The 27,141-nt window shown below is 44.4% G+C and overlaps 2 protein-coding genes across 5 annotated transcripts in view; one reads left to right on the top strand and one right to left on the bottom strand.

Moving 5' to 3' along the window:
* The window catches only part of LOC129207801 (TGF-beta receptor type-2-like), a 34,673-nt gene extending 23,195 nt beyond the window's left edge, over positions 1 to 11,478 (top strand). Inside the window, exons 3-7 of the mRNA XM_054829264.1 lie at positions 225 to 427; positions 4,693 to 5,501; positions 5,619 to 5,760; positions 6,964 to 7,091; positions 10,978 to 11,478. Of these exons, the coding sequence (XP_054685239.1) occupies positions 225 to 427; positions 4,693 to 5,501; positions 5,619 to 5,760; positions 6,964 to 7,091; positions 10,978 to 11,190 (1,495 nt within the window). The 3' untranslated portion in view covers positions 11,191 to 11,478. The remainder of the gene's footprint in view (positions 1 to 224; positions 428 to 4,692; positions 5,502 to 5,618; positions 5,761 to 6,963; positions 7,092 to 10,977) is intronic.
* A 3,305-nt stretch (positions 11,479 to 14,783) lies between these two features.
* OSBPL11 (oxysterol binding protein like 11) overlaps positions 14,784 to 27,141 on the bottom strand; it is a 43,900-nt gene continuing 31,542 nt past the window's right edge. For 2 of the 4 annotated variants that reach the window (XM_054829260.1, XM_054829261.1), the window contains 6 exons: positions 26,410 to 26,550; positions 24,734 to 25,232; positions 22,856 to 23,042; positions 18,859 to 19,041; positions 18,077 to 18,230; positions 14,784 to 16,701 (listed from right to left, as the gene is read on the bottom strand). In XM_054829260.1, coding sequence (XP_054685235.1) covers positions 16,624 to 16,701; positions 18,077 to 18,230; positions 18,859 to 19,041; positions 22,856 to 23,042; positions 24,734 to 25,232; positions 26,410 to 26,550 — 1,242 coding nt within the window. In that variant the 3' untranslated portion in view covers positions 14,784 to 16,623. The other 2 variants (XM_054829263.1, XM_054829262.1) reach the window with 2 other exon arrangements.

Raw genomic sequence — 27,141 nt, 5'->3', positions numbered from 1 at the left:
CGCGTGCTAAACATTTCTCTTTTCACTACTTGGAAGAGACAAAGGGCTTTACAAAGCCCCTCCAAAGCACATATAATTGGAATTATACCAGAGCCACTGCAAACAAGTCATTCCCTGCACGGATTAAAACTATTGATCTTAAAACCAGGTTTAAAGTGACGCAGAGGTGACACAAAGGCTGAGCTGCTAGACTAACACTTTGTCGGTTCATTTGGCACGTGCAGGAGACAGGACAATGAGAGCATCAGGATCAGCACGCTCTGCCACAACCCCCACCGCCCCATCGAAAACCTCATGGTCCCCAACTACAACACCTCACGCTGCATCATGACCCACCAGCCCAGCGAGGATGGGATCATCTACATCTGCGGCTGTGTGGACGAGCAGGAGTGCAATGACAAACTGATCTTTGAAAACCACACCAACGGTGAGTGCTTTTGTTAATGTTATTTACAGGAGGAGAAACACCAATGCTGACAACAAATAACTTGTATTTCCGATAGAGTAGGAGATGTAATGCCAGAAGGAGCTCTTTCAGCAGCATCTTTGACCTCCCTATAAAAGTTAGGCAAAATTTGCACTCTGTTACTGAGCCAAATATTTTGCCTGTGGCTAAACCATCCCTCCCAGAAATGCCTCCAGCCTTGCTCTGGAAACACAGAATCATAGAATGGTTTAGGTTGGAAAAGACCTTTCAGATCATCAAGTCCTACTGTTAACCTAGCACTGCCGAGTCCAACCACTAGACCCTGTCCCTAAGCACCACGTCTACAGGTCTTTTAAATACCTTCAGGGGTGGTGACTCCACCACTTCCCTGGGCAGCCTGTTCCAGTGCTTGACAACCCTTTCGGTGAAGAAATTGTTCCTAGTATCTAATCTAAACCTCCCCTGATGCAACTTGAGGCCGTTTCCTCTTGTCCTATCAGTTATCACATGGGAGAAGAGACCAACACCCACCTCACCACAACCTCCTTTCAGGCAGTTGTTGAGAGCGATAAGGGCTCCCCTCAGCCTCCTCTTCTCCAGACTAAACAACCCCAGTTCCCTCAGCTGCTCCTCATCAGACTTGTGCTCCAGACCCTTCACCAGCTTCATTGCTCTTCTCTGGACACGCTGCAGCAACTCAATGTCCTTCTTGTAGTGAGGGGCCCAAAACCGAACACAGTACTTGAGGTGTGGCCTCACCAGTGCTGAGGACAAGGGCACAATCACTGTCCTAGTCCTGCTGGCCACACTATGTCTGATACAAGCCAGGATGCTGTTGGCCGCCTTGGCCACCTGGGCACACTACTGGCTTATATTCAGCAGGCTATCAACTGATAGCCCCAGGTCCTTTTGCACTGGGCATCTTTCCAGCCACTCTGCCCCAAGCCTGTAGCGTTGCCTGGGGTTGTTGTGACCCAAGCGCAGGACCCGGCACTGAGCCTTGTTGAACCTCATACTGTTGGCCTCGGCCCATCGATCCAGCCTGTCCACATCCCTCTGTAGAGCCTTCCTACCCTCGAGCAGATCAACACTCCTGCCCAACTTGGTGTTGTCTGCCAACTTACTGAGGGTGCACTCAATCCCTTCGTCCAGATCATTAATAAAGACATTAAAGAGAACTGGCCCCAGCCAGTGAGCCCTGGGGAACACTGCTTGTGACCGGCTGCCAACTGGATTTAACTCCATTCACCACAAATCTTTGGGCATGGCCATCCAGCCACTTTTTTACCCTGCAAAGAGTACATCTGTCCAAGCCATGAGCAGCCAGTTTCTCCAGGAGAATGCTGTGGGAAACAGCACCAAGGGCTTTACTAAAGTCCAGGTAGATAACATCCACAGCCTGTCCCTCATCCACTAAGGCAATGGAAAATCCACCATATCTCTTGGTAGGCTCTGTTCTTCAGCACAGGGCAAATCAACCAGGGAACCCAGAAGCTGATGTAACCCAACATGACTCAATGCTCTGAAAGCTTTAAATAAATCGCACCAGAGTAAATCCTGCCCCGGCACACCCACAGGAACCGCTGGCATCCACCACAGCTGCAACCCAGAAAGGTGGTGGTGCCGGGGTGCGGGGCTCTGCACGCAACAGTGCCTGCCCTGCCACTCTCCTGGGGGTTTCTGCAGCGGCATTTCCCCTGGGCAGGAATGGCCAGAGCCACCCCGGTGCTGTACACATATGTGAGCACGGCTTGGCATGGCTGTAGATGCTTCTGCAGATAGCTAGAGATCCAACAGGAGCTGCAAATCCACAGGAGGGAAAACCGAGAGGCAGCTCATTTCTGAATCTTGGGAGGGTCGTGTACTTTGGAAACGCTTCCAGCTAGATCCTGAGCCTGTGGGGGTTTGTCCAAACCTCCCTAACTCCAAATGGACCAGGTTTATCCAAGTGCCCATCAAGAATCTGACACATAACAAAAGCAAAGTGAAACCGCTCTGATTTTCCATAATTACAGAGCAATGAGATGCTGAAAATGAGCCTAAGCATAACCTGCAAGTCAGCAGCATAACTTCTCCCACAATATGAAGAAAAATAATAAAAAAAAAAAATCACATAAAATGCAAATTCTCAGAACAAACAACCCACTTTTAATGAAGGCAAATGAAGCTAAATTTGGCAGTTCTTTGCTGCTTCCCGAGCCAAACATAACAGGTACACACACTTCTAGGGAGAGATAGTCAAATCCCAAAGCCGATGCTGGGATATGTGATTTCACACAAAAATGACAACTGGCTCATTGGAAATGCCACCCCCACCGAAGACTTCCACAAACAGCCTCCTCCTGCCAGCCGGCACGGAAAGCGCTGAAACTCGGAGCAAGAGCAGGGCGGACCTTAAACAATTATCTCCTCTCTGATTTGGTTGGTGGGACCAGCTTGGGAAGCCCCAGACTCAGAGACCCCATTGTTTACATCCTTTTCTTCTGCTTTAAAGGACTGTTTGCATTTTAAACGTTAAGATCATCTTCAACTGTATAGACAAACACCGAGCAGAGAAATACCTATTAGACATGAGCATTCCTCCTGCAGCTGAAGCAGGTGAATTTTTTTTCCCCATTTCTTGATGAGCCTTAAGTCTTGCTTTCAGGTCTGGGCTGCTAGGTGGTACTTGCCATAGCTGCAGGGGACCCCATCAGAGCTCAGAGATGACCCTGATGAACACATGGAGACATCATTTCATGAAGCCGTGCAAGCAAGAGCCCAGCAGACACCTTGGGAAGATACCTGGTAGGGCTGCGCACGCAGAATCCTCTCCAGCCCTGTGCTGGCCGAGCCTGGCCCTGGAGGTCCACCTCCCCCTGGTAGGGATGGAAAGACCCATGCAGCGATGCTCAACAAGGCACAGGTTTACAGACCCGCGGTTATTGCTAGAGCAGCTACATTTGCTCTCCATGGAAGGGGTCTAAGCCATGCTGCAACCCTTCCGTATCCAAGGACTTGCATCGGGAAGGGGCATCCTCACAAAGGAATTTGCTAAAGTTGTGTTGACTTCCCCTTTTCAGGACTCATGCATGCAACTCCCTTAAAAATATCTTCTTTCTTCAGAGTTTCAAAGATGGGATCTTAAGCATCGGGTAAATCCATTAAAGCAGTAGGTGATATCCAGGCCTAACGCTTTCCAAAATAAACATATTCCTGAGTTAGTTATTGATTTATATCAGTTTAGGTTGATCTTGTGGTTTGAACCTGATGCCTATTTTAGAAACGCTTTCACAGCCTTGCAGAAATTAGCTGCAGCACATTTTTTTGAAATTTGCCAAGGAAAATAGCTAAACGCTCTGTTTTTCCAGAACCTGAATTATGATCTGCACACACTGAGGTCAAGCAGCGAGAGTTTTGCTTATGGAATGATTCTTATCCCTCTTCCCCTGGGTTATTATACTTGGCAGAAAAACCTCTGAGTAAGATTTTACTTGAATATCTCTACTGAAGTCAGCATGTTTATTCCAGGAATCGCAAACATCAAAGGATCAGACAATTATATGGTGTGTGAGGGTTAGGGCTTTTTGTGTGCTCCCCCCCGCCGATGATCTGAAGGCTGACAGGAGTTTAAAAGAAATAAAACAAAAGCGGCCATGCCTGCTCAGTTGACGGGTTCAGTGTTGTAACACAGCAAGGAAAGAGATGCCAACGCTGGCAGACAGCACAGAAACGATGCTCCTTTATCCTAATTATTATGCAAAGCATCCCAGTGCTCCCCCAGGATGCAGTCCTGCATGCTGCCCACCCCCCCCCCCCAGCATCCTTCCTGGCTCTCCGGCGCCGCAGGGCTCCAGCAAAGCCCCAGCCCCAAACCCCCTCAGAGATTTGCTCTGTTTGAGCCTTGCCTCAGCTTTATCGCTGTTATTTCTGTCTGGGCTCCCCTCGCCGTGAGCACAAGCAGCTCTCGGGAGCCGCCAAAGGGCGGCCGAGCTGTTTTGGAGGCAGCGGCAGGGTCCCACACGCCGCACCACGGCGCCTGATTGACACGGGCCACCATCCTGAACTCTGACTTGATAAATGGAGCTAAATTCGAGCAGCCCCCTTAATAACTGCCTACATCTGGGTTCTTTGCCAGGACGGGGTTTGTGCGCAGCACGCATCGTGGCCCCACAAAGGGCTGCGCTTCATGAGCGGCTTTGCATATTTCCCTCCTCTGCGTGATGAAAACGAGCTGTTGCAGACCCACGGCGGCAGCAACCTCGCCTTTGCTTTCCTCCCCACAGGCTACTCCATGCTGCAGAGCAAAGAGGTCATCCCGGTGGCCGCCATCAGCCTCCTGCCCCCGCTGTTGGTGGCGGTGATGATCACGGTGATATTTTACCTCTGCCGCACACAGAAGCGGCGCAAGAGAGCCAAGGCGTGGGGTGGGAAGCCAGGGCAGCCCCCGGCACTGCCGGAGCCAGGGAGGTCCACCGAGCGGGAGGAGAAGTTGTCTGTGCTGATGGATGAGAACCCAGCCGGTGCCAGCACCACCTGCGCCAGCAGCCGCCCCGCCGAGCTGCTGCCCATCGAGCTGGACGAGATGGTGGGCAAAGGGCAGTTCGCGGAGGTGTGGAGGGCCAAGCTGAGCCACAGCCGCTCGGGGCAGTATGAGACAGTGGCCGTGAAGATCTTCCCCTGCGAGGAGTACTCCTCCTGGAAGAACGAGAGCCAGATCTTCACCGACGCCAGCCTGAAGCACGACAGCGTCCTGAGGTTCCTCACCGCTGAGGACCGGGGCACGGGGCCCCGCCGGGAGTACTGGCTCATCACCGCCTACCACAGCCGGGGCAACCTCAAGGACTATCTCTCCCACCATGTCCTGAGCTGGATGGACCTGCAGAAGATGGCGGGCTCCCTGGTGAGCGGGGTGGCCCACCTCCACAGCGACTACACTGCCTGCGGCAGGCCGAAAATCCCCATCGCGCACCGGGACATCAAAAGCACCAACGTCCTGGTGAAGAACGAGCAGGAGTGCGTGCTCTGCGACTTCGGCATCGCCATACGCCTCGACCCTTCCCTGACGGTGGACGACTTTGCCAACAGCGGGCAGGCAAGTATGACCCACCAGCCCTCCCCGGAGGGGAGACCCTTTGCAAACCACCCCAGTTGCCCCGCAGCCAAAGTCCTAGCCCACCCCTGCTAACGCCTCTCTCCTCTTTGCGGGCAGGTGGGCACCGCCAGGTACATGGCCCCAGAGGTCCTGGAGTCCAGGGTGAACCTGGAAGACCTGGAGTCTTTCAAGCAGATGGATGTCTATTCCATGGCCCTCGTTTTGTGGGAAATGGCCTCCAGATGTGAAGTGGTAGGAGGTAGGAGCATCGCAATGGGGTTGCCACGCGCCTTTTTCTCCCTTCCTCCCTGTATGAGGACGTGGCTCACATCGTGTCTCCAGTGGTGACATGGACCTTATTTGGGGTAGCTCAGGGCTCTGCAGGGCTGCTAAGAGCCAGCAGCAGATCCTCCTCCATGGCTGCCTGCCCTGCGTGCCACGAGGCCGGCTCAGTGGCTGAGAAGCAGGACGGGACCCCAGGGGGTCATCTGGTCCAGCCCCCGCTCAAAGCCAGCCAAGTCACATCCGAGTCAGTGCTGGCGATGCAAAGCAAACCAAGCAGGAAGAGCTGAAGCTGCCTCCCCGTCCCCGGCCACAGGCACTGTTTTTTTTCAGACAACACCAAAGAGTTTATGTTGCAACAGGGACTTGCAAACTCCAGCCTCCAACAGAGCCACATCCTGGCATCCGAAATTGTGCATAGCAAAACATTTAATTAACTGCCCTGGTGTTAGCCCCTGCCTGCCCTGCTGCCTGCTCCCCTCTCTTCCCTTTTTAGTGCTCTCTGGTTCCTTCCCCGTCCCACCTACTCACAATACAAGCCCACAGAGCTGCCCGAAGCTCCAACCCTCGGCAAGAAAGTTGCCCCAACTGCCCCATGTGCCCCTTGCTCAGCAGTGAGAGACCCTTGCCCGGCTCAGATGCCCTATGCATCCTTCACTCCCAAGGCAGCATCCCGGGCCATCCTTCCCCTGCCACATTTCATCTGAATTTGCATTTGGGCAGGAGCTGGCAGAAACTAGGGTGGCCTCTCACCTCCGCAACAGGGAATTTCTCCTTGGCCTCCCACAACACGGGGCTGCTCTTCCGGAAGGGCCATTCCTTCTCTAGCCTGCAGCAGGAATCTGGATGCTGGTACTGTAGTCACCTCTCCCATCTTTCACCAGCACAACACATTTTACCTGCTCCAAGTATATCTCATCTAAAGACAGACCAAGTCCTTTGTAGTGCATCTCCTGGGTTCAGGAAGGTGGTCAGATGGTTCCTGAGCCCTGTCTCTGAAAACAACCTCTACAGAAACATAGTACTGGGTTTTCATAAGTTCAAATTCTAAATTGTTTCCAGATCCATTTATTTTTGCAGACTGATAAAAACAAATCTATTCTCATCCGGTGGACCATACCAAAGCAAAGCAGTGAATGCATGAAAAACATCCTGTAATGCTGCTGTTGCTTCCTTGCAGAGGTAAAGAATTATGAGCTGCCTTTTGGGTCAAAAGTCCAGGAGCAGCCCTGCGTGGATACCATGAGGGACATCGTGCTGCATGGCAGAGGACGCCCCGAGATCCCGAGCAGCTGGCTGGTGCATCAGGTAAGCTGGGACAAGCTGGTTCAGAAAAGAGCAAGCCATGCTGTCCCACTTCGCTCACCCAGCCTAAAAATCATTACAGCTGTAATTAAAGCAAAAGCAGGGAGAACTCTCGGGCCCTACTTACAGCTCCTTCTTGGCTGGCTGAGCCCACATAAACTCCACGAGACCCAGTTCCCTGGTGCTTAGAAGCCACCAGCCAGGGGTACAGCAAAATTTAATGATGAATAAATTGCCCTGATCAGGAAGCATTATGAATGCCAAGTGATGGTATTCAGTTATCTCGTGGATAACACCAGAATGGAGCATTTCAGTGCAAGCTATTCTCATGAAACAGTAAGTCATTGGAGCCCACCCCATTTCTCCCGTAACCACGACATCCAGAAAGCTCTAGTTCAGGAAACACACAGTCCCTCACACACAGCCATCTCACAGCTGGGACAGAGGGGAGGACGGTGCATCCAGCCTCCTGCCCACTTGGTTGTGGCGATTTCAAGCTCAAAATTACCTCTGACATGAGAGGTCATGACTTGGCATGTGAGAAGAAGGACTTCTGCAAGGAAAGCCAAAACAAGAAGTTTCTCCTTCAAGTGAGACAATCGGGAAACACGTGTGAGGCTGAGAGCAGGGAACCTGCGAGGCTCGAGTCTTGTCAAGGGGAAGCCTCTCACCAGCCTTTAGCTCAGAGGGTCTGAAAGCACAGCGTTTCAGTACACAAAGCATAATGCAACGCTACAGAATAGAAATACTTCAGCAACGATGAGATGTGCTCTGTTAAAACCATCCCCAAGCGCACCCAGACCAACCAGCTCCAGAAACACAGCTACCTCCTGGCCTTCCAGGGTCCTCTCTCCCCCAGGTCCAGTACTTACTTCCACACACTGAGGACACAAGGGGTAACAGGCACGCTGACCGTGATTTTCAAATCTTGCCTGGCTTTGGCACTTCTTAAATTTCACATGACACATAGAAGAACAGTACCCACCAATCGACAGTTAGTTCATCTGAAAAACAAGGTGAAACATTGAGCCCGCTGGTTTGCGGAGCCTTGCAGGGTTCAGTGCAAGCAAGCAGGATCCACCCATAAAACACACTGCTACTGCTTCCACTCTGCCTGGATGGCACATAAAGCCAGGCTTTTCAAGAGGAAAGATGTAATTTCAAGATCTTAGGTGGCCATGTGTTCCCTACAATATCTCCTCTCAAAACCATGTTTGTCCAAAGACTCACAACCAACCAAAGCTCAAACAGCATCAAATGAATCCGTGGTTTCTGCTGGACCATCAGTGAGTTTATCAGTTGGCGAGTCCATTTCTGAAGTTCATCCAGCCTTTTTCCTTGATGAAGGCAAATACTGGAACTTCAATCAGCACTGCTACGTACTTGAAACCTTTGAGTATTCATCGTGCACATTCACCTCCCAGGGTCTCTGGTGAACTTTGAAGCCACAGAAAAAACATACGGGCTTGGGTTGTCAAAAAATCACACTCTGATAGAGCCTGCCCATAACTGCGCTGTTTGCTGAGCTGAGGAAGGGCTGACTGCGATCACCTCCGAGAAATGCTGTTGCTGTAGTTGGGCTGGTCTAGTACATAAACAGAGCAAGGCTTATGAGGTAGTAACTTTAATTAGACTACCTGATATTCACTGGGGAAGAGGAACAGAAAAGCCATGTTGTGCTCCTGAAAGTTTGTCTCCAACTAATCTTAGCTGATCCGATAAACAACTCCTTACATGCCTGGCTTTACATGATTTTCTGGGCATTTTGCAACCAGCCTCCCCAGGATGCGGCATAGGGCAGCACCATCTGCTGGGAAGCAGCAGAAAGCCACTGGTTTGTGCCACTCCTGGGGTCAAGGGCTGCCTGCAGGAGGAAACGCTGGGTGACACCAAGAGAAGGTGACAAATTGCTCACCTGAACGGGAAGCACCCATAGATGTTCCCACCAGCAGAAATAAGTTTGATGCAGAGCTCCAGATGCTACTTCCACATTTCAGCCATCAGGATCCCTCAGTCAAGTGAGGACCTACATTGTTGGCCATGGTTTAAGATTTTCAGCAGACATAAGCATTCATTTCCCTGACACAGCCAACTCACCCAGCGTGCTGCCCATCAGCAGCCCCAAGGCAACTGTTTGCAAGGCTGCGCAATAAAGCCCCTTGAAGAAATTTATCCCCAAAGTTTCCCAGATAGCTTACAAACACCTTAAACCCGTGCTTCTACCTCGTTTCACACCCCACCACGTTTAAAAAAATTAAAAAACAGTTATTTAGGCCAGGTAAATTCCTGGATCTGGTTCATGAAGCAGGTGAGCAGACTGTTGTGCTGGCACAACCAAAGGGCTGGGGCAGGACAGGAAGGAGCAGTGGGAGCTTAAGTCAATATTGCCACTAAAAATATACTTGTAAAACTCAGCATCCTCTGGAAATCTGGTATCAAATATAAAACCCCCAACTAAGTCCATTTTGTGAGCGTAACAAGATGTTCCAGTTGTACGATTAAAAAGAGCATCATCACTACTTACAAGGCAAACTGCAAATACATGTCATGATTTCAGGGCAAAATAAGCACAGAAAATCTAACGACTGAACCATATGACAGTGCCATGTTCTGTTTGAGAAAAGGCTTATTTTAAAAGCTTCAGCTAAGCTAGCTCATTTTTGCATGTTAATCAATTACCCTCAAATCCTTTCAACTAAGCTAATAAATGTGAGTGACGTAAGAGGTACTGAAATGCACCATCTGTCATTTTTACTGCACAATCCTGTTCTAATCTGTGTCCATTATGGAAGATTTAGTACAATGAACCTCAGCAGCGAGTTCAGAGTAAGGTGCAGACGGGCAGATGATGCTGATAGTACATCTTTGTAGGATTTCCTCTTGTGTTGGTCCATACGAGACTTTTGGGTTTCTAATTGCAAATTAAGAAATACACAAAAAACCACTGAAAAACATGAGGTTTTATTTAGAATAATGATTTTTCCTCTGTGTTGCAACCTGGGTTGAAAATGATGCAGAAAGCAATAGCACATGACAGAAATCATATGTGCAAAGGAAGCTTCAGCGTAGCTTCTGGTGCTAGCTGTGTTGCTAGCTTAAGAGGGGGGAAAAATACCAGCTGAATACTGCCATTTTTTTTCCAAGCCCAAAATTTTGGGACTCTTCAGAGCACTATACAATTGGGAGGAAAAAAATATATTACTGGGAGGCATAACCATTGTACCTGAGAAGTACCCAAACCCACCTAAATCAAGACACTCTTTTGTGGTGAGAAAGCAAAGTTCAGCCCTGCGCTGCAATGACTATTTGGCACAGTGCACTCTCTCAGAAAACTGCTAAAACAAGAAGTCATATTTAAGGAGTTTAATTCCAAATTTGCCTTTGAACACCCCCTCCGCCCTTCCCCTCCATCCAGGGTAACAGCCAGGACACAGGCTTGAAACCCAGAACCTGGGCTCAGCTGCCAGCCTGCAGGTCACCACCTGCGCCTCTCCTGTCCCTCCCAATTTGAGGATGCTCCGATCTGAACGGGCAAGGCTGAGACAGGAGATGGAGGGTCTATTTCCTTCCCATCCCTATTCAAATCCCACAGTCAACTCAAACCAACTTCCAGGGAAGATTTCCAGTGAGTGTGGAAAATGCTTGGGACCAGATCCCAGGTGAGCCGAGGCTGCTGCTCCAACACAAGCAGCGCCAGTAGCGGTGCAAGCATTGGCACTTGCTGCTACTTACCGAGGCTGTTTCCTCCTGTGCTTAAGTTTGGCCAAAAAAAATGCGTTTCTGCAGGAAGCTGCCAAAAGTATGGTAAAACACTGCAATCGCATTAGATCGGCTTCTCGCTCCTCTTCCTCCTGCCTTCAGATCTTAATTTCAGCCCTTCTGACTGCAGGGGATGCGTTTTCTGTGCGACACCATCACGGAGTGCTGGGACCACGACCCCGAGGCTCGCCTCACTGCCCACTGCGTGGCCGAGCGCTTCAACCTGATGGCACAGATGGATTGCGATGACATCCTCAACAACAACACGGACAACGAGGCCAGCAAAACAGCTTCTCCAGGCGGGGAGCACCAGGACAGTGATGGGAGCAGAAATACGCAGTGACACAGCAGGCAAAAAGCCTCACCACGAGAAACGAGAGGATAAGTGAGAAGCATTTAGCTCATGGGAAAAACCCTCGCTCTGTTTTTCAAAATGGAACTAAGATCTAGTACATAACTTATTTATAAGATCTGTTTCCTCCCACAGACACAGTGAACTGTGGAATCAATACTCTGGTTAAAGTGCAACAGTATATATGAACTGATTTTGTACTTACTTTAAATGTATAATGATGCAAAGCATTCCTTTTATTATTTTTTAAAATAATAATGTTTAATCTTTTATTAATAAGCACCTGAATTCCATGTCTATCTTTTGAAGTCCTTCCATATTGTCATCATGAGTTTCTCTTCTAACCACTTATTCTGCAGAGATCAAGACATTTTTCAATTTTCCTTTTTTAATGGCCTCCACACACACACACACACAAAATATCTGTTGTAGCAGCCGAAAAAACATCTTGAGATGTAGCACACCCTCAGTGGAAGAAGTGCTGGAACCCAAGAAAATTACTCATTGATCAGACCATCCTTAACACAGTGTAAAGATACCTGATAATCCAATTTGCAAAAGCCTGATTTGCTGCAACTCCAACACACCTTTTTTCATTGGGGAATTCCTGGGTGAACCTGATAGTTCAGGTGGGTGCGTGAGGTTTCTTCAACAGAAAAAAAAGGTCACCAGTGTAGATGCTGCTGGTTCACTCTAAGAAGTCTCCGTACAGTATATCTGGACAACTCTTCCCTGTATCAGTCCAGTTTCCAGACACCTCTAGCCAACAGGTTTGTGCCACAGTACTAGTGTCAACACGAATGTGTTGGCTAATTCTTCTTGCAACTCTTTCGCACCCCTCTACTGTGTTACTCAACCTGAAGAAACATGATCAGACAGCACCGGGACCTTTACTCCTGTAACCACCAGGCCAAGCCAGGCTGCCTCTGCAGTGGAAAGGCAGTGAAGAAAAGGTAAGTCATACCTCGCTCTGAACCCTGGCACTGTGCATGTCTTGATCATTCCACCCTTGGGAGCAAAAGGTAATAAAAACCTCAGCTGCTACCAGGAAGGCCAGCAAGCCCATACCTGACAGTCACCTACACAGAGGTGTATCTTTCAGGATAGCACTGGAGAGGAATACTGTGCTTGCCGGCACACGGCCCCCTCCCTGGAAGTGTTCAGGGCCAGGTTGGACAGGGCTTTGGGCAACCTGGTCTAGTGGAGGGTGTCCCTGCCCATGGCAGGGGTGTTGGGACTAGATGATGTTTGAGGTCCCTTCCAGTCCAAACCATTCTATTGTTCTATGGATCAACCCCTACCTGCAAAAGAGGGGAAGGGAGAAAAATCGTACAACAGCCATGAACTTTCTACAGCCAAGGCTCCCTGATGCAAAGCGGGGAAGCAGATCTGCAGGGCTGCTTTGGTTGTCTAAAATGCACAGCTATAACAGCACCAGACCATACAAAAAGCTTTTCTTCTCTCACTATTGTTTCCACAGCTCCTAAATTAAAAGCCTGGAATGAAAATGTCTCTAATCCCTTCGAAGAAGAATGGAAGGGGAATGAATTAGGTTGTATCAAATCTAAACAACAAAAACTTAACTTCAGCTACCATTTGTAAGTCTCCACCTGCAACTGTGACCATACCTTTCATTTTAGGGACATGGTTTAGTGGTGGACTTTCCAGTGTTAGGTTTACTGTTGGACTCGATCTTAAAGGTCTTTTCCAACCTAAACGATTCTAGGATTCTCGCCAATTCCCACCTGGCTGCTGCCTCCTGTTATCTTATGATTTTTTCCAAGCTAACCCCCTTCTCTTGAAGCGTATCACCATAAACACACCCTTTCCACCTGCCTGACTTCAGTCTCATTTCTTTAATATATTAACCACTGCTCTACTGTACACATGCCCAAGAGAAACAGAGCACGGGGCAGCTTTTCTGACAGGGGGATAAGAAACTACAGGAACACACCGAACTCCCCCCAGGCTGTCCAATCTTTCCTTCCCATAATACTCAGTGCAGTATTTCCCCTACTAAGTTTTGCACCAAGTTGTTCAGATACACCACTGATGAATATGTTTCCTTGTTCATCCAAGTTTGGTTCAAAAGGTTTTAAAAGAGATGCTGACCTGTTCTTCCCACAGGAGCCTGGGACAGAGGGGGATCAGCCCATGCAAACTAGACATCAAAGGCTACATCTCTGATTCTGATGGCTGAAATCCAAATTCTCCCATGGAAACAGAGATTTAATCCTTGGCTTGACAGTTTATACTGTAAATATGCTGAAAAACTTCACAATCTATTCCCCTCCCCATGCTTAAAATCTTGAATGCTCTGATTTACATATTGCTTCCCCCCCCCATGAAAACCAAGTCCAGAATCAGGCTTTCAGGATTATACACCTGAATGCCTGTGCTAAATAGGAGTGACTTGTGACACTGTTTTCCATGAGCAGCAGGGTATGTACGCAGCACCTCTGAAGAGAGCCACTTATTTAAGCTCCAAGATTTGTTTATAACTCAGGGAGCCCAGAACCACCGAGATCACTAAGAATTTTGCTTTTAACTTCAGCGGAGCCCAATCAAGCCAAAGAGACAGAAGGGAACATAAGCTGAAATCCTACATTTTGCCACGCTCACCGTTGAACACACTGTGGTTCTAGCAAGTATCTACACAGGAAGCAGCAAAGAGCCCTTCCCTTTGCTCCAGAAGGTACAAGATGGAAACAACAACAGTTATGCAAGAGAATCATATCTGGTCAGAGTTAAAAATACATCCATTAGTCCACAGGGTGCTTGCAACTCTCAGAAGAATCACATAATGCCTTACAATTGAAGCAATGGCTAGATTTTTTTTTTTAACTGGTTTCAACTATGTCCTTTGTTTCTAGAAGGAACTAGAAATTCGCATCAACTAAATCCACATCAGGAAGCCATTCCAGTTCTTGTGATCATCTGAGCAAAGGAAGGCTTTACCTTTTTTTTCCTCCTAGCAGTACTCGCATGTTAAAAGAAATAGTTTCATGTATTTGAAGACTACTTCAGCATTGGGTCTATTTTTACACAACAAAATTAGTAACAGCTTTCTTAGTGTGAAACCACAAGCATACCAGATGAGGGTGGAAGAGAAATAACTTGACTAATAATATTATATAAGGAACACAAATGGGTTTATGGTCAACATGGGAGCTTTTCAGTCTGTTTTACAGCCATCACCTTGACAAATTCTCAAATCAAAATTTTAAGCAGAGCTCAGTGACTGAGTCATAAGTCTGTATTTTAACAAGCACAAGTTTGATCCCTGGAGTCTGAAGGTTTGTTTTCTGCTCTGATCACTGCAATATTAAAAGCTGGACCTTGCACCACAGCCCTTGCTGTTTAAAGCAAATCTGCCATGTGACACAAAAAACAACTATGAAACTTATACAGTGTTCTCAATTTATTTTCTGTCCCTCTACTGCCCCCAGTTTGGTGCGGGTACCAATGAACCATGGAAGTTCACACGTTGTCACCATGATTCCTACCCCAAATCCTGGAATTGGCCAAGGAGCACACCCCAAATGTGCTGCAGACCAAGAAACAAGGAGGAACTAGTCCCACTGTTTTCATTTTTATTTTTATTCCTGGTTAAACATGAAAATGCCCAATGGATATCCAAAACTAACACAACAGGATGGTTTTATAGAATATCACAAACAAGACAGCAGGGCCTAAAACATTCTTCTGTTGGAGAATATAGTTATTACTCAAGTGCACAGTGCCAAAATATCCCACTTTAAGGGCCAGACAGATCTCCAGCATAAAAGATAACCTACTCTTCCTAGTCACCCAATCTCTAGGAAAGGAGACAGAACAAATTAATCATTTTGTAGTTTTATTATCCCCACCCCCACTTCTCACAAATGGACTATGACTCGCATTGAGATCTCAGTGCATTTCACAGCAAAAAAAAATGTACAAGAGGATCAAAATAGTTGTGCATAAACCCAACTTTTTTTTTTTTTTTTTTGCACAATTTACAGTTTATGTTGAAAGTTAACATGGTTATTTAAACCTTCTGATGTATTCTTACACTTTTATCTTCTCCATGGAAAACATCTTACCAGATCACACAGTGGTGAGTTCTCACGATGCTGGATCAGGTGCAGCCATTGCCATGGCTGGGAAATGGCAGATACTGTTTATGTACACTGATTGGAAGACTACATCAGAAGAAAAAACAGATTAAGGCACCACTGTTGGAAAAATTAAGGTAGCTTGTAGTTACAACAACAACGAAAGCCATAATAAGTACTATTCTTAATTGCCAGCAATTCTTAGACTTCAATAAAAGTTATTAAAAAAAAAAAAGAATGCTTGTACCTGAATACAGTTTCCTGATATCTGATTGTGTTTCAAATCAATACCCAGTCCTCAGCATAATCAGCTTTTTTTTTTTATGGTAAGAGGAAAACCCAGGACCTACAATCCATGTATTCACAGGTCACATTTCACTGCTTTGTTCTGAATAACACCACAGGAGAAAAACCAAAACAATCCAAAGGACAGTTTGTAACACTGATACGTCACCTCTGAGATGATTAGATGGGCGGAGAAATTTAAATACAAAACTGTACGTTTTCTGTTCATTTTGAAAGCCTTAGTCCTCGGGAAGGGAAGGTGGAAAAGGAAAAAAAGGCCAAACCTCATTACATTATAACATGAGAAAAATCAAAAAGTCACTCAAAGAGATTTAATAAAATTAGGAGTTGAAAAGTGTTCAAATTACTTTTCCAATTCAAGTCAATTATTTCAAGTATATTAAAACGTTTCAGAGGAAAAATTTCTCCATGGTTACAATTCTAATTGCTTTTATAAATCCATAAAAAAGAAAGGTAGTCTCTACATATATCCCATATTCCTCCGATGCATGCACGCATTCTCTCTGAAGAAGAAAAGTCATCACGATCCAGTTGTTTCTTAACACTGATTTCAGGCACATCTTCCAAACACCCCTCCGGTTTTCACCAAAAAGGTGAATCACTGGGCATAAAAGCAGCAATTTTTTGTTGCTGTTGTCTACATGGGTCCTGAACAGGTTTCAGTTATGAAAGAGCTTGACGTAGATTCTGAAAAAAGTTCCCATGTACTCCAAAATCCAACAGTTCCTTCTTCTCTTAGGCAGCTTTTGCAATCAGATCTATTTAGAAGAATCTTACACAATTCAGATAAAATCTCTTGGATAATACAAAAAACAGCTTGGTTGAATGTACCTGGAAAGTTTGTCTCTACAACTTTGATTTCTTTTTTTAATAGCTTTAAAGTGCCCTAGTATATTTATTTCTTTATGCTCACTTAAACTTCCACAATTACATAAAAAGGGGACACTCAGTGTGATTACTTGTTTTGAGAGACAGAGGAAAAGGATAGGAAAATCAGAAAACTCATCTTAAAGCAGCTTTTCTAGTTAGTGTCCGTTTGCTGAGTTTGCACAGCAGAGACTGTTTTCCAGAGGGGTTTATGATAAACCCAGCCATCTCCCTGCAATTTAAAGAGAAAATATGCTTATTATAAAGACACTGAGAATTCCTTTCACACAACTATTAGACTGATAGCTGCGAAAACCAGAGGGACATAGCTTATACCTTTAACTCCCACAGATAAAGACAGAGAGATCAACGCTGCAGGCTTCTGAGACTACTTCAGAACACGTACGGACTCTTGCCGAGCCACAGTGCTCTCTGGGAATCGACTGCACTTGCAATTAACCCAGATGGAAAGCCACTCTTCTCAACTCCATGATCCAGATTACTTTAAAAAGCCAAACAAGAAGCCAGCAGAGAAGCACCTATCCAGGATTACCAGCTCTAACACAGCCCAACTGCTTACCCAGAAATGAAGTAGCTCAGGATTATGTTTAAATATTTTCTGAGTAGATTCGTATCTCAGATTAGCAACAGAATTTCACCTCTTCTAAATCTAGGTACTAACCATACAAATATCTAGATCTCAGCTAATCATACCAACATAGCTTTAGAGAACAAAAAACTTTATTGGAGCTAACGGATAGTCCTGAACTTTAAAAAACTGGAAGAAACCCAAGAAAAAAAAAAACGGTTTAGTCTATGCTTTAAACCCTTGCTAGACCACAGCTATGGGAAGAAGGGGGAGTTACAATACTGCAGTTTAACAGATTCTCACTACAAAGAGAATCTAAACTACTACAGCATCAATTTTAGTTGAGTCCTCCCCTCTCGCAAGAAGCTCAGCAAAGCTCTTTACACAAGCAGAGTCTCATCATCTGGATCACAAGGAAAGCCTATTTCAAAGTTACCATACCAGCAGCCCCCCAGTCTTCCTGGGCAGGCTGCAGTTCACCTCGTTAAAAGTCTTACTGTATTGTTATTACTACCATTATTGAAATACAGGTTAAGCCACTGAACAAATAAGCTCCATCTGAAATGTAACATACAATAACAAGTTCTAAGCTGAAAATGATTTCATGTTCCTTCTTGCTAACAGTAATATCTTGGGTTCATACACACACAATAAGCAAAATTAGTACTGCTGATTATTTTCTTTAGGTATTTACTGTTACAGTGTACTTACACGTGCACATGTAAAGCTGTTTTCCATGTGCCACAAGGAAGCACTTGGTAAGAGAAACCAAACCACAGAACAGGCAAATATTTTGTTGCAAAGGAATCACAAAACCAAAGTGTTTGTGAAGTGAAGGGTAAAGTCACACCTTAACATGCTTGGGAGTGCTTATGTCACCTTACTCCTATGGATCCCGTGGAGCTCAAGTGTAAGATCTAAGGCCAAATGCTGTATTCTGACAGGACTCGGACCCGTATGTGCACTTGCTTTCATTGTAGCTCTGCCTTCATCAACAGCTAACCGCTCAAGAACTTACTTCTTTAAGGAAGTATTTAGTACACCAAGGTGTTTCTGTTTCAGCACGAAGTCTCTCTTCATTCCTCTGTCGTTCTTCAAGGGCTCGCTTGTGCTCCGTAGCCTTATCAATGTCTCCATCCCGCAGAGACTCTGTTACATGCTGCCACAGCCTCCTATAAAGGAGAAAGTGTTAGCTTCAGTTTTCAAGTTTTCTCAGCCTGGCACCTCAAACTACAGGATTGCTGCATGCAGTTCTTTCAAACAGCAGCACTCCCTCCACTTATACATGACAAACCAACCCAGGCTGGAGCATGATGGTGCAGTGCAGGTGGAGGAGCTCACAGCTGAGTCTTATAGCTACGCTAGCAATTAGGAGCAGATAGGAAAGGCTCCAAGGTTTTGGCTGTGCCAATCTAATGTCTGTATACCCTTTAAAGTTGCTATGGAAGTGTTACTCAAGTAGTTTCTTGTGAGGACCTCCCTTGTCAGGAGCTGCCCTGCTGTGTAGCTGATGGTTAAAAACAGAAGAAGAAAGAAGGCTCTGTTCTAGCAGGCAGTTCATGAACTTATGAGACAACTCTGTCCACAAATAAAAGAGACAAGAAAACAACCATGTGACTGAGCTTGGTTTTTACACTTTTTATTATGCACTTGTTTTTTGTTTCTAAAAAAAATTAGAAATTAAGATCACTGCTGCTAAGCACTATCCACAAATAGTATCTACATTTGTAGGTTTTCTTGAGGCATTCACCAGACTGCTTAGGACAAAAAGGGTCAGACAATAGCAAACACATACTCTACCTAGATTCAAACGGTCCTTGTCTCTCAAGGGGCCGCACTCGTTTTCTTGTCACAGACAGCTTTGTCAAGTCCACGTATTTTGTCTCCCCATTGCTGTAGGTGAACTCAAGCACGCTGTTCCACTCCCCTTGCACTCTGCACACCACTGTGTTTGTCATGTTCTGTTTCACTTCACCTGTGACTCTAGGAAAGCAATTTATTTTTAAAAGGCCGTGGCTGAAGACACCTGAGGACTAGTCCTTGCATAATCACTTAACTTAATTCAGAATGAGTTTGCAAACTTGTCACACTGTCTTGAAAAATGTTAGTTACTTGAATTGCATTTGCATGGAGAAGCTCAGAGAGCAAAGCACCTTTCACTCGTTCTCTTCATGTTACCCAGGAAACTCCATTTTTGGCTTCAGCTTAAACTTGTTTCAAACCTTTTAACAGAATTAAAAATGAAAAAGAAACCAACACAGGCTGGTTCACACATAACAAGCAGGTGATCATTTCCACTTGAAATATCACATCAGACTTAAAAAGTAAAAATTAAACTTTCTACCAAGAATGTATCTCACTACCTGCTGGCACGTCATCTCACATCTTTACATCTCAATATTCTCCATATGTAGGTGGTCTTGTTTTTATGTTGCTCACATAAGCAGCAGACACACAAAGGCAGAAAGCAAGGTAGGAAACTAGGAATCAGAACTGCTTTTTTTTCCTCCTGTCTCTTCCACAAAAACCTCTGCCAATAACAAGATATTAAAAATGTCTTTTTAATATGCAATATTTCATTCAAAGTCTTGCACAGATGCTCAAGTATCACCATAATTACACACACTGATGCACATTTTTCTTCTCAACATCAAGACCTGTCCAAAGACCTCCTGACACTCACTCCATCCTGAATCAAGGAGTGGAAGCTTACTGATTACCACCCTCTAACAGAACTTTTCTCCTAGAAAGAAGCAGCAAAAGAGCCTGCACACTATGCAAACAAGACTCAAGACAGTCTCACTTGTAAGGTGCTGCAGGATTCACAAAGAACACTATCTCCAGCTCCAATTAAACTGCAGTTACCTGTACACAAGCTCCCTACAACACCATTCTCCAGCTCCCCTTCCCGCACTTCATCAGCGCTCGCACAAAGTACGTTACATCTCCTTTCACGCTTATATTACGTGCAGCTCATTCTTGCTAACTTGCACGCCACTGGTTTGCTCTTATTTCCTTTGACCAGCTGCATGCAGAAGAGCGGAAAGTAGCTCTTCTGTGCTCCCACCTTGCCCACGCTGGCTGCGTGGTGCCACACTCAGAGGAAGAAGGGAGCACAGCACACACAGATGCCACTTGCCTTCTTCCACATGCACCGGTCACTTCCACCTGCATCTACCTGTCTCCCCTCAAGTCTGGCAGAGAAATTAATTTCTCAGGCAACAAAATGCATATCCACAGGCCAGACCTTCCAGCGCAGAGATACTGGATGCCAGGGAAATGCAGGGAAACCGCAGGGCAAGTGGGGAAAGCTCGCAGCCAGCTCACAGCAGGAGGCAGTAGCCAGGGCTTCTGCCACATATTGCACATGCAGGAGGCAGCTGGAGCCACATCATGGTCCAGCAGCTCAAATCTAATTTAACTACATTAGAAAGATCTTCCAAAAAACCCAAACTGATAAAGTATGTGCTGCTCACACACAGTTTTCTATTGCAAAAATTTAAGATTCACTCAAGAAAACAGGGCAGAGTTAGAGCAACGTGAGCAGTAAAAGCACATTTACATTAAACTATTAAGCTTTTTTTTGTGGAAGTTAACAAGCACTAACAGTTTCTGAAAACAACTGAAAGAGTAGGCGACAAGCAAGTAACCTTCATTTTGTGCTGCTTTTTCATCCTGTGACTTCCACACCTCACCAAAGCTATTACACATGGTGAAGTCCCTGTCCTCCTCTCAGGAGATCTCTGAACAGACTGAATCCACAGGATACCAGAGATCAGCCTATTCAGACTTCGCAGTTACATCTTCACAACTTTAAGAGCTTAATTTTTCCAAGCACTGCATGGTTACAACACAATACTGACATCTAGTATTTTAATATCAATCACAAAATTACTGTTTCTGCTCAGTTAGAAGTAAACAAAGTTATATCACTCACTCACTACTAAGGTGCAGTATCGAGCTGCTACATGAAACTCTCATTGCAACCTCTATTTCTTCAAGTTGCATTGCTCTGTGACACACCGCCATTCCCAGCATTACAGATCATAATATCTGCCTGAACTAATACTAGTGATAAAAATCTGCTAGCACTGCTTTGTAAGCTTGGCATGATTGATATATGCCTGGCTGTTCCTTATCATCATCCTCTATTTCATCAAGCTAAAGAGGTACAGGACCGAGGAGCCAATATCCAGCTGAGGTCTAACAACAAGGGTCACTCTACCAAAAAAAAAAAATCTATAATATTACCATAGCAACTCACTTGCGCTCTGCGTAACCATGACAACGCTGCTGCTTCCCCATCAAGAGATTCTTTTGGCAATGTCCAATCATCACCACATCAAATTTTCAATAGTTACAGTACCTTGAACAGATCTGTCTTTAAAAAGCCTCTACATCTGTGACTAATTTCAGAGACAAATAACAAAACAGTTTCCAAAATTTAATCATTGAAGGAAAATTGCATCCTATTGCTTATTTTTTATGGCGCAACAGGAGCTACCGCAAGGTGGAAGATACGTTGTAAGAAATGGAGGGGAAAAATAATAATGCATCACTTTAAAATTGTCACAAGCGAAACAGAGCTACATGTAAGCTTCAGCTTTCCAGATGCCACTGGGACAGGGGAGCTATGTTCGCAAGTTAAATTCAAAGCACATATGGGAATTTATGGGGCAAAGCACTTCAAGACAGAGGTTTTGGTGTTGGGTTTTTTTTTTTGTTTTCCTTTAAGCAACAAATACAGCCTTACCCCACTGTTTCAGGAAAAGTGATTTAGAGAAGACTGCTGATTTTTTGCAGCCTATGAGAGCAACCCACGTGTAGGAAGTTCTGATGTTCTAGGCTGTTACATTTCATTATCTCTAAACACATTTAATCTACGAAAGGTTTAAACAAGCACTGTCCAGCAAATGGCTGAATGCAAAATGCTCTGGAATCAGATATTCTTTGTGTGACTACTACTTAATCTTCTCCTTCCTCAATTAATTGTCTCTATATTAGCACAAGGCTAATCTGCAGCAGTATTACTATGAAGTGTCAAAAAATACTTATGTTTGTGAGTGTCACAAGCTTTTGCACCAAGTGTGCAGACACTTCCTAGAATCTGCTAGAAGTAATCCCAAATGAACTTCCCCTGGATCTTCTTTCTTTCACCTGTTAGTTTTTAAACATGCATACACGTGAAGATTTACCACTACAAAGATTACCACTTTTGTCTTTAAAAAAAAAAAAAAAAAAGGTATTTTTACCTAGAGATTTTCTGTAAGTTGCTTAAACTTGATAGGATTTCTGTATAAGAAACATAACACTAAGACCAACAAGTAACAGAAGACTATTTACTAAAGATCCCTGCAGTGCAATGACAATGCATGCTGCAAACAACGTGCAACCCTTCAAGGCAGCAAGATGAACCTCACTTCAGGCAAAGAGCAAATCGAAAAATAGGAAACACTAACCAGCTTTAACAGAACTAAGACAATCTGTGGCAGCCAGGAATAAAAGCCAGGAGCTCTGTTTTCCCAGTGGTTTGAACACAGACTCAGACAAACATGGAATTTCCTTACTGTCTTTAAAGGCAACCTGATTTTTCCTTGAGAATTGCATGAGATGCAGTTGTTTAGCTACAATATTGTTTAAGAGGACAGTAATACCTTCAAGTGTTTACGAACAGGAAAAACTACGTTTTCTCAGACTATCAAATGAGTATTATTCAGCACACAGAACAAGGGAGTTACATAGCTACTACAGTTCTAGAGTGTGGATTACGTGGAAAAATAGAAAAAAGTGTTCTCACCGATGCAATTTGCCACCGTAGAAGGGCTTGGTGTGAAAGTTAATACTTGCAGAATACCCAGTCTTCACACAGTTAATGTTGACTTTTCCTCCCAGTTCTACCCAGGGAACAGTTAAAATTGACCGAGCGTATGCACAGGGCAGAGAGAATGTGTATTCTTCCCCATGTTCCAAGAGACTTAAGAGACCTGTGTGAAGAAATACAAGAATCCCTAAATCAGCATCATTTTAGAAAAGACCAAACATGTTATTGAAACAGATGCCCAATACTACCTCTGACAACTCTTCTTCATAGCCCCTCACACCAAGAAGTAAAACAAACAAAAAACAAAAAAAAAAAAACCAAAACCACAAAAAAAAACCCAAACCACACACTGCCCACAAAAGTGACATTTATTACAGATTCTAGATATAAACATTTTCCTGAAAGTACTAACCTGACTAGCATGCATTTACGTTTCTTTTGGGAAAAAGACATTCATCCTAATAATATTGCTCCATAAAGTACAATGTTATGCTGCGGAACATACTTTTCAGTAGTATGTAAAAGGGCTGCTTACTCTCTTATTGATGGTTCTGGAGCATGACAACATAAGACTTATGCTGCCAAAAGCAAATGAATATCCTGAACTGCAGATCCTGAAGAAAGCCAATACTCCTGTTCTGTTTTCCCTCTCTGTAATACAACCTGCCCTATCTGAAGGCAGGTAGCAGAGACAATCCTCCTCACAGCACCTCTCTGCCAAGATAAACACAACTCTTTCCTGACAGTAGCTTTTGCAATAAATGTCAAGAATCTCGTAAAAACTAGCATTTTTCTTTGGGTTTTAAGATGTGTAGGTTTGTTTGACTCCTATTAAAAATAAAAATAAAAAAACAAAACCAAAAACCAAACCACAAACACAAGATCTACCTCTTGCCATTACAAGAGCATAGCATGACAACTGACTGGTGCCTGCATCAACCCATGCCTCTGTAGTGTATTAACACCGTGCGTCTGATGTTACTTTTCAGAAATTCTCATGTTTTTCACACCCATGACACAATTTGAGAAATGCCCTAGGGGACAAACTAACTTCAGCAATTATCTAGTACAGGCAAAGCATCAAGATATGCCTCCCACATGCCCTGCCATGCTCGTTCCCCTCCCAAGACACGCAGTTTACATGCAAGTGCTGGGAGTGCCCAAAAGCTGAGCAATATACGCGGGGGACACACAATGGGAGACGCTGTCTCATCTCTTGCAGTGAAGACTAGTACTAAAGGGAAATGACAGTTTAAGGGCAATTAACCTTCTCTGTCCCTAAAGGATCCAATTTCTCTAGCTAAAGAAAATTAAAACTTGCATAGTAAGATACATAAGTGCAATACATGCAAATGCAACAATGCTTCTATTTAATACGTCTGATGCAAATTAATTTATCCAATGCTTTAGAAGCATTCACAATATCAGTTTACATTACAGTAACTGCCTTTTGGTTTAAAAGTAAAAATGTTATTTCCAAACATAATCCTGATTTTTGGCAAAGCATAAACCTATCTAGTTTTCTCCACATACAAAAACGTGCTGTTTATAATGAGGACTTGTAGTATCTTCTGTACTTTGTAAACTGTAAAAATAAAGTAAGAAATCACTGAATGACTGCACATTAAGGCTTGCAGATCACAAACGTTAGAGGAAAAATAAAAGAGTACATGAAAAAAATCTGAAAACACACAATAGCAGCTGACATCTCTGCAAGCAAATTTTTTTGCAGAGTCTTTGAAAGAAAACTACTGACCAGTATTCATCTGCCAGAGGCATAAAATATCAAATTTCCTCTCAAACTAATATTTGAATAGCTTAATAAAATTTATAAAGGCCATAAGTTACACTTACCCTCACCAACCATTGTCACTCCTATTGACATTCCTAAGAATTTACTTTTTGTCCAGACATGGGCATTGACACACATTTTTCTCTCTACACATTCAGCGTAAAACCCTGAGACAGGAGGATGGTGGGACACTTGCTCGGCTACAAATTTTACTGTATAGTAGTCCGGCTCTGTTTGGCCTTCCAGATCTTTAGACAGAGTTACTTGCTCTGAGGGGGAGTGAGCAGAGAAGTTACTGCCAGTATCGGTGGCTACGTCACTCTTCGGCATCCTCCAGGAGCAGTGAAATGTTTCCCCAATGATTGGATTGTATGGTTTCTTTGCAATCGCTCCTTTGCGACCTTCGTGAAACGAAGTGAGATAATACTCAACAAAGCGGATCATCCTCTCCTCAGGGGTAGTGCCGTTTGTGATTGCAATGAAGAGATCTGGATGGGACATGAAGTCTGCGTACATCTCCAACAACGATCGCTTCTCTAAAATAAAAGTGGGAAGAACCACCTGAAATAAAAGAAAACCCAGAAAGATCTAGTAAGTAAAACAAAAAGACAGGCATTTCTATAAGGGGAGCTCTCAGCTGGAAGCTTCTGTCCCATTTTGGACACTACATTCTCAAACTGAACTGTCTTGTCCCTCTTGTAAAATGTGAGCAATACAACGATCAGAGGTCCCAGATAAGCAACTGACAAGGAGAAAAAAGCCCAGTAAGTACTATTAGGGCTAAAGAGGTTGAAAGGGACTGAGCATCCCTCAAAAAATGTAAGAGCTGCAAAGAGATAATGTGTCCCATACCCTTCTTTTTTTTCCTGAATTGTGAGACGTAAGCTCCACAATACAAGTGTTTCTTGTGGCCAAGTAGCTAGTGCTCAAAAAAACCCATAGCTTAAACAGAAATAATTATAACCCATAATTCCAAGAAAGAGAGTTCTTTCTCATTCCATGCCATTGTAAAATCCATTTTTTTCTTTAAAAGTGTCTAGTGCTTATTGTAAAAAGTCTTTACAGGACTGAATTGAACATAAGCTGGTAGCAGCCCAATCTGCTGGATCTGCTGCCCAAGTGATCTAGTAGCAACTGAGCATTTAATTTTCAAAGTTGCCTACTTTTGAGATCCGCACTGAAGTGTCAAACCCACTACTCTCCAGTATAATTTTGTTCCTGCTTGCTATAGCTGCAAGCAAACAGAAATGAGAATAGAACAGAGAGGCATAAACAAATGTCTGAGACTAGATAATGGGAACCAAAAGAAAGCTTCTTTCAGAAGCAACATGAATACAGGTGTAGGGTTATGCCAGTTGTGTGTAAAAGCATTATCAAGTGAGAAAAAAGATCATGGAAGGAAAGCAGAAAGACAGAAATACGAGAAGGTTGGAGAAAACAGCATGGAAAGAGTAAGGTGCAAACACAGGAAAGAAAACAGGCTATTATAGGAAAGCTAAAAAAAACATAGTAGAAAACACAAAGACAGTATAATAGAAAAGAAATGGCCAGTTGCATTAAAGAAAACCCACTCCCTCAGCATGTTTCACATAAAACCTGTCTCACACTGGGGCATCGGATCTTGGGACCTGAAATTGCTACAGGCCACAATTTCATATTAAACTCAATATTGTTCAATGCAGGAGTTGAGTTTAAAATGGCTTTTACTACAGCCAGTCTTCACGCCTCAGTCACTTACTCTTGTTAAGTCCATGCCAAGTTTCAGCTGAGACAAGAGATGCAAGATAACGCTACGCTGTTCTTCCACCGCTCCTAGATCATCTTCTTTGTCATCACAGATATCCTCCACCTCCTCATCTGGATTTATTTCTTCAGGTTCCTGGGATAAGAGCCATAACATCAGCTCAAAGATGTGACTGGTCAGACAACATCCAAAAAGGACTTCGTATTGTATTTAACTATCCGTGTATGGAAAAAGAAGACTAAGTGAACCCCTGCAGACAGCAACACAATGGAATCTACCCCTGAGATAAACAACAGTTGAAGAATTTAAAGGGACATTAAAATAATTCAGTGCAGATTTCATCTAGAGGATTCAGGCTAAGATTTCTCACACTCTCTCACATGGGTCAGGGGAAAGAAAAAGGCTTAAAAGCAAGCATGACCAGTTTTCTTTTAAGGTTTGTGAGCTAAGAGAATGGAAAGCATCTAACATACATAAAAATAGCAAAGCAAAAGCTAACAGAAATTCTAGCCGCCTCAGTAATACCCTTCCACCTCCACACAACTTCAGGCTTTCCTGTGTTGCCATCATTACTCCAAAGGCTGTAGCAAATGGTAGTTCCTAGTTACTTGCTTACTGTCACACCCCATGACAAGCAATAACATATCTACAGGCTAGACTTCACAAACATCATCAATGTTGCTGCTAGCGCCAATATGTAACAGTAAGGGTAAAAGAGTAATATGG

The sequence above is a fragment of the Grus americana genome, chromosome 6 (genome assembly GCF_028858705.1).
Source record: "Grus americana isolate bGruAme1 chromosome 6, bGruAme1.mat, whole genome shotgun sequence".
Lineage (NCBI taxonomy): Eukaryota > Metazoa > Chordata > Aves > Gruiformes > Gruidae > Grus > Grus americana.
This window is presented reverse-complemented; position numbering and strand designations above follow the sequence as displayed.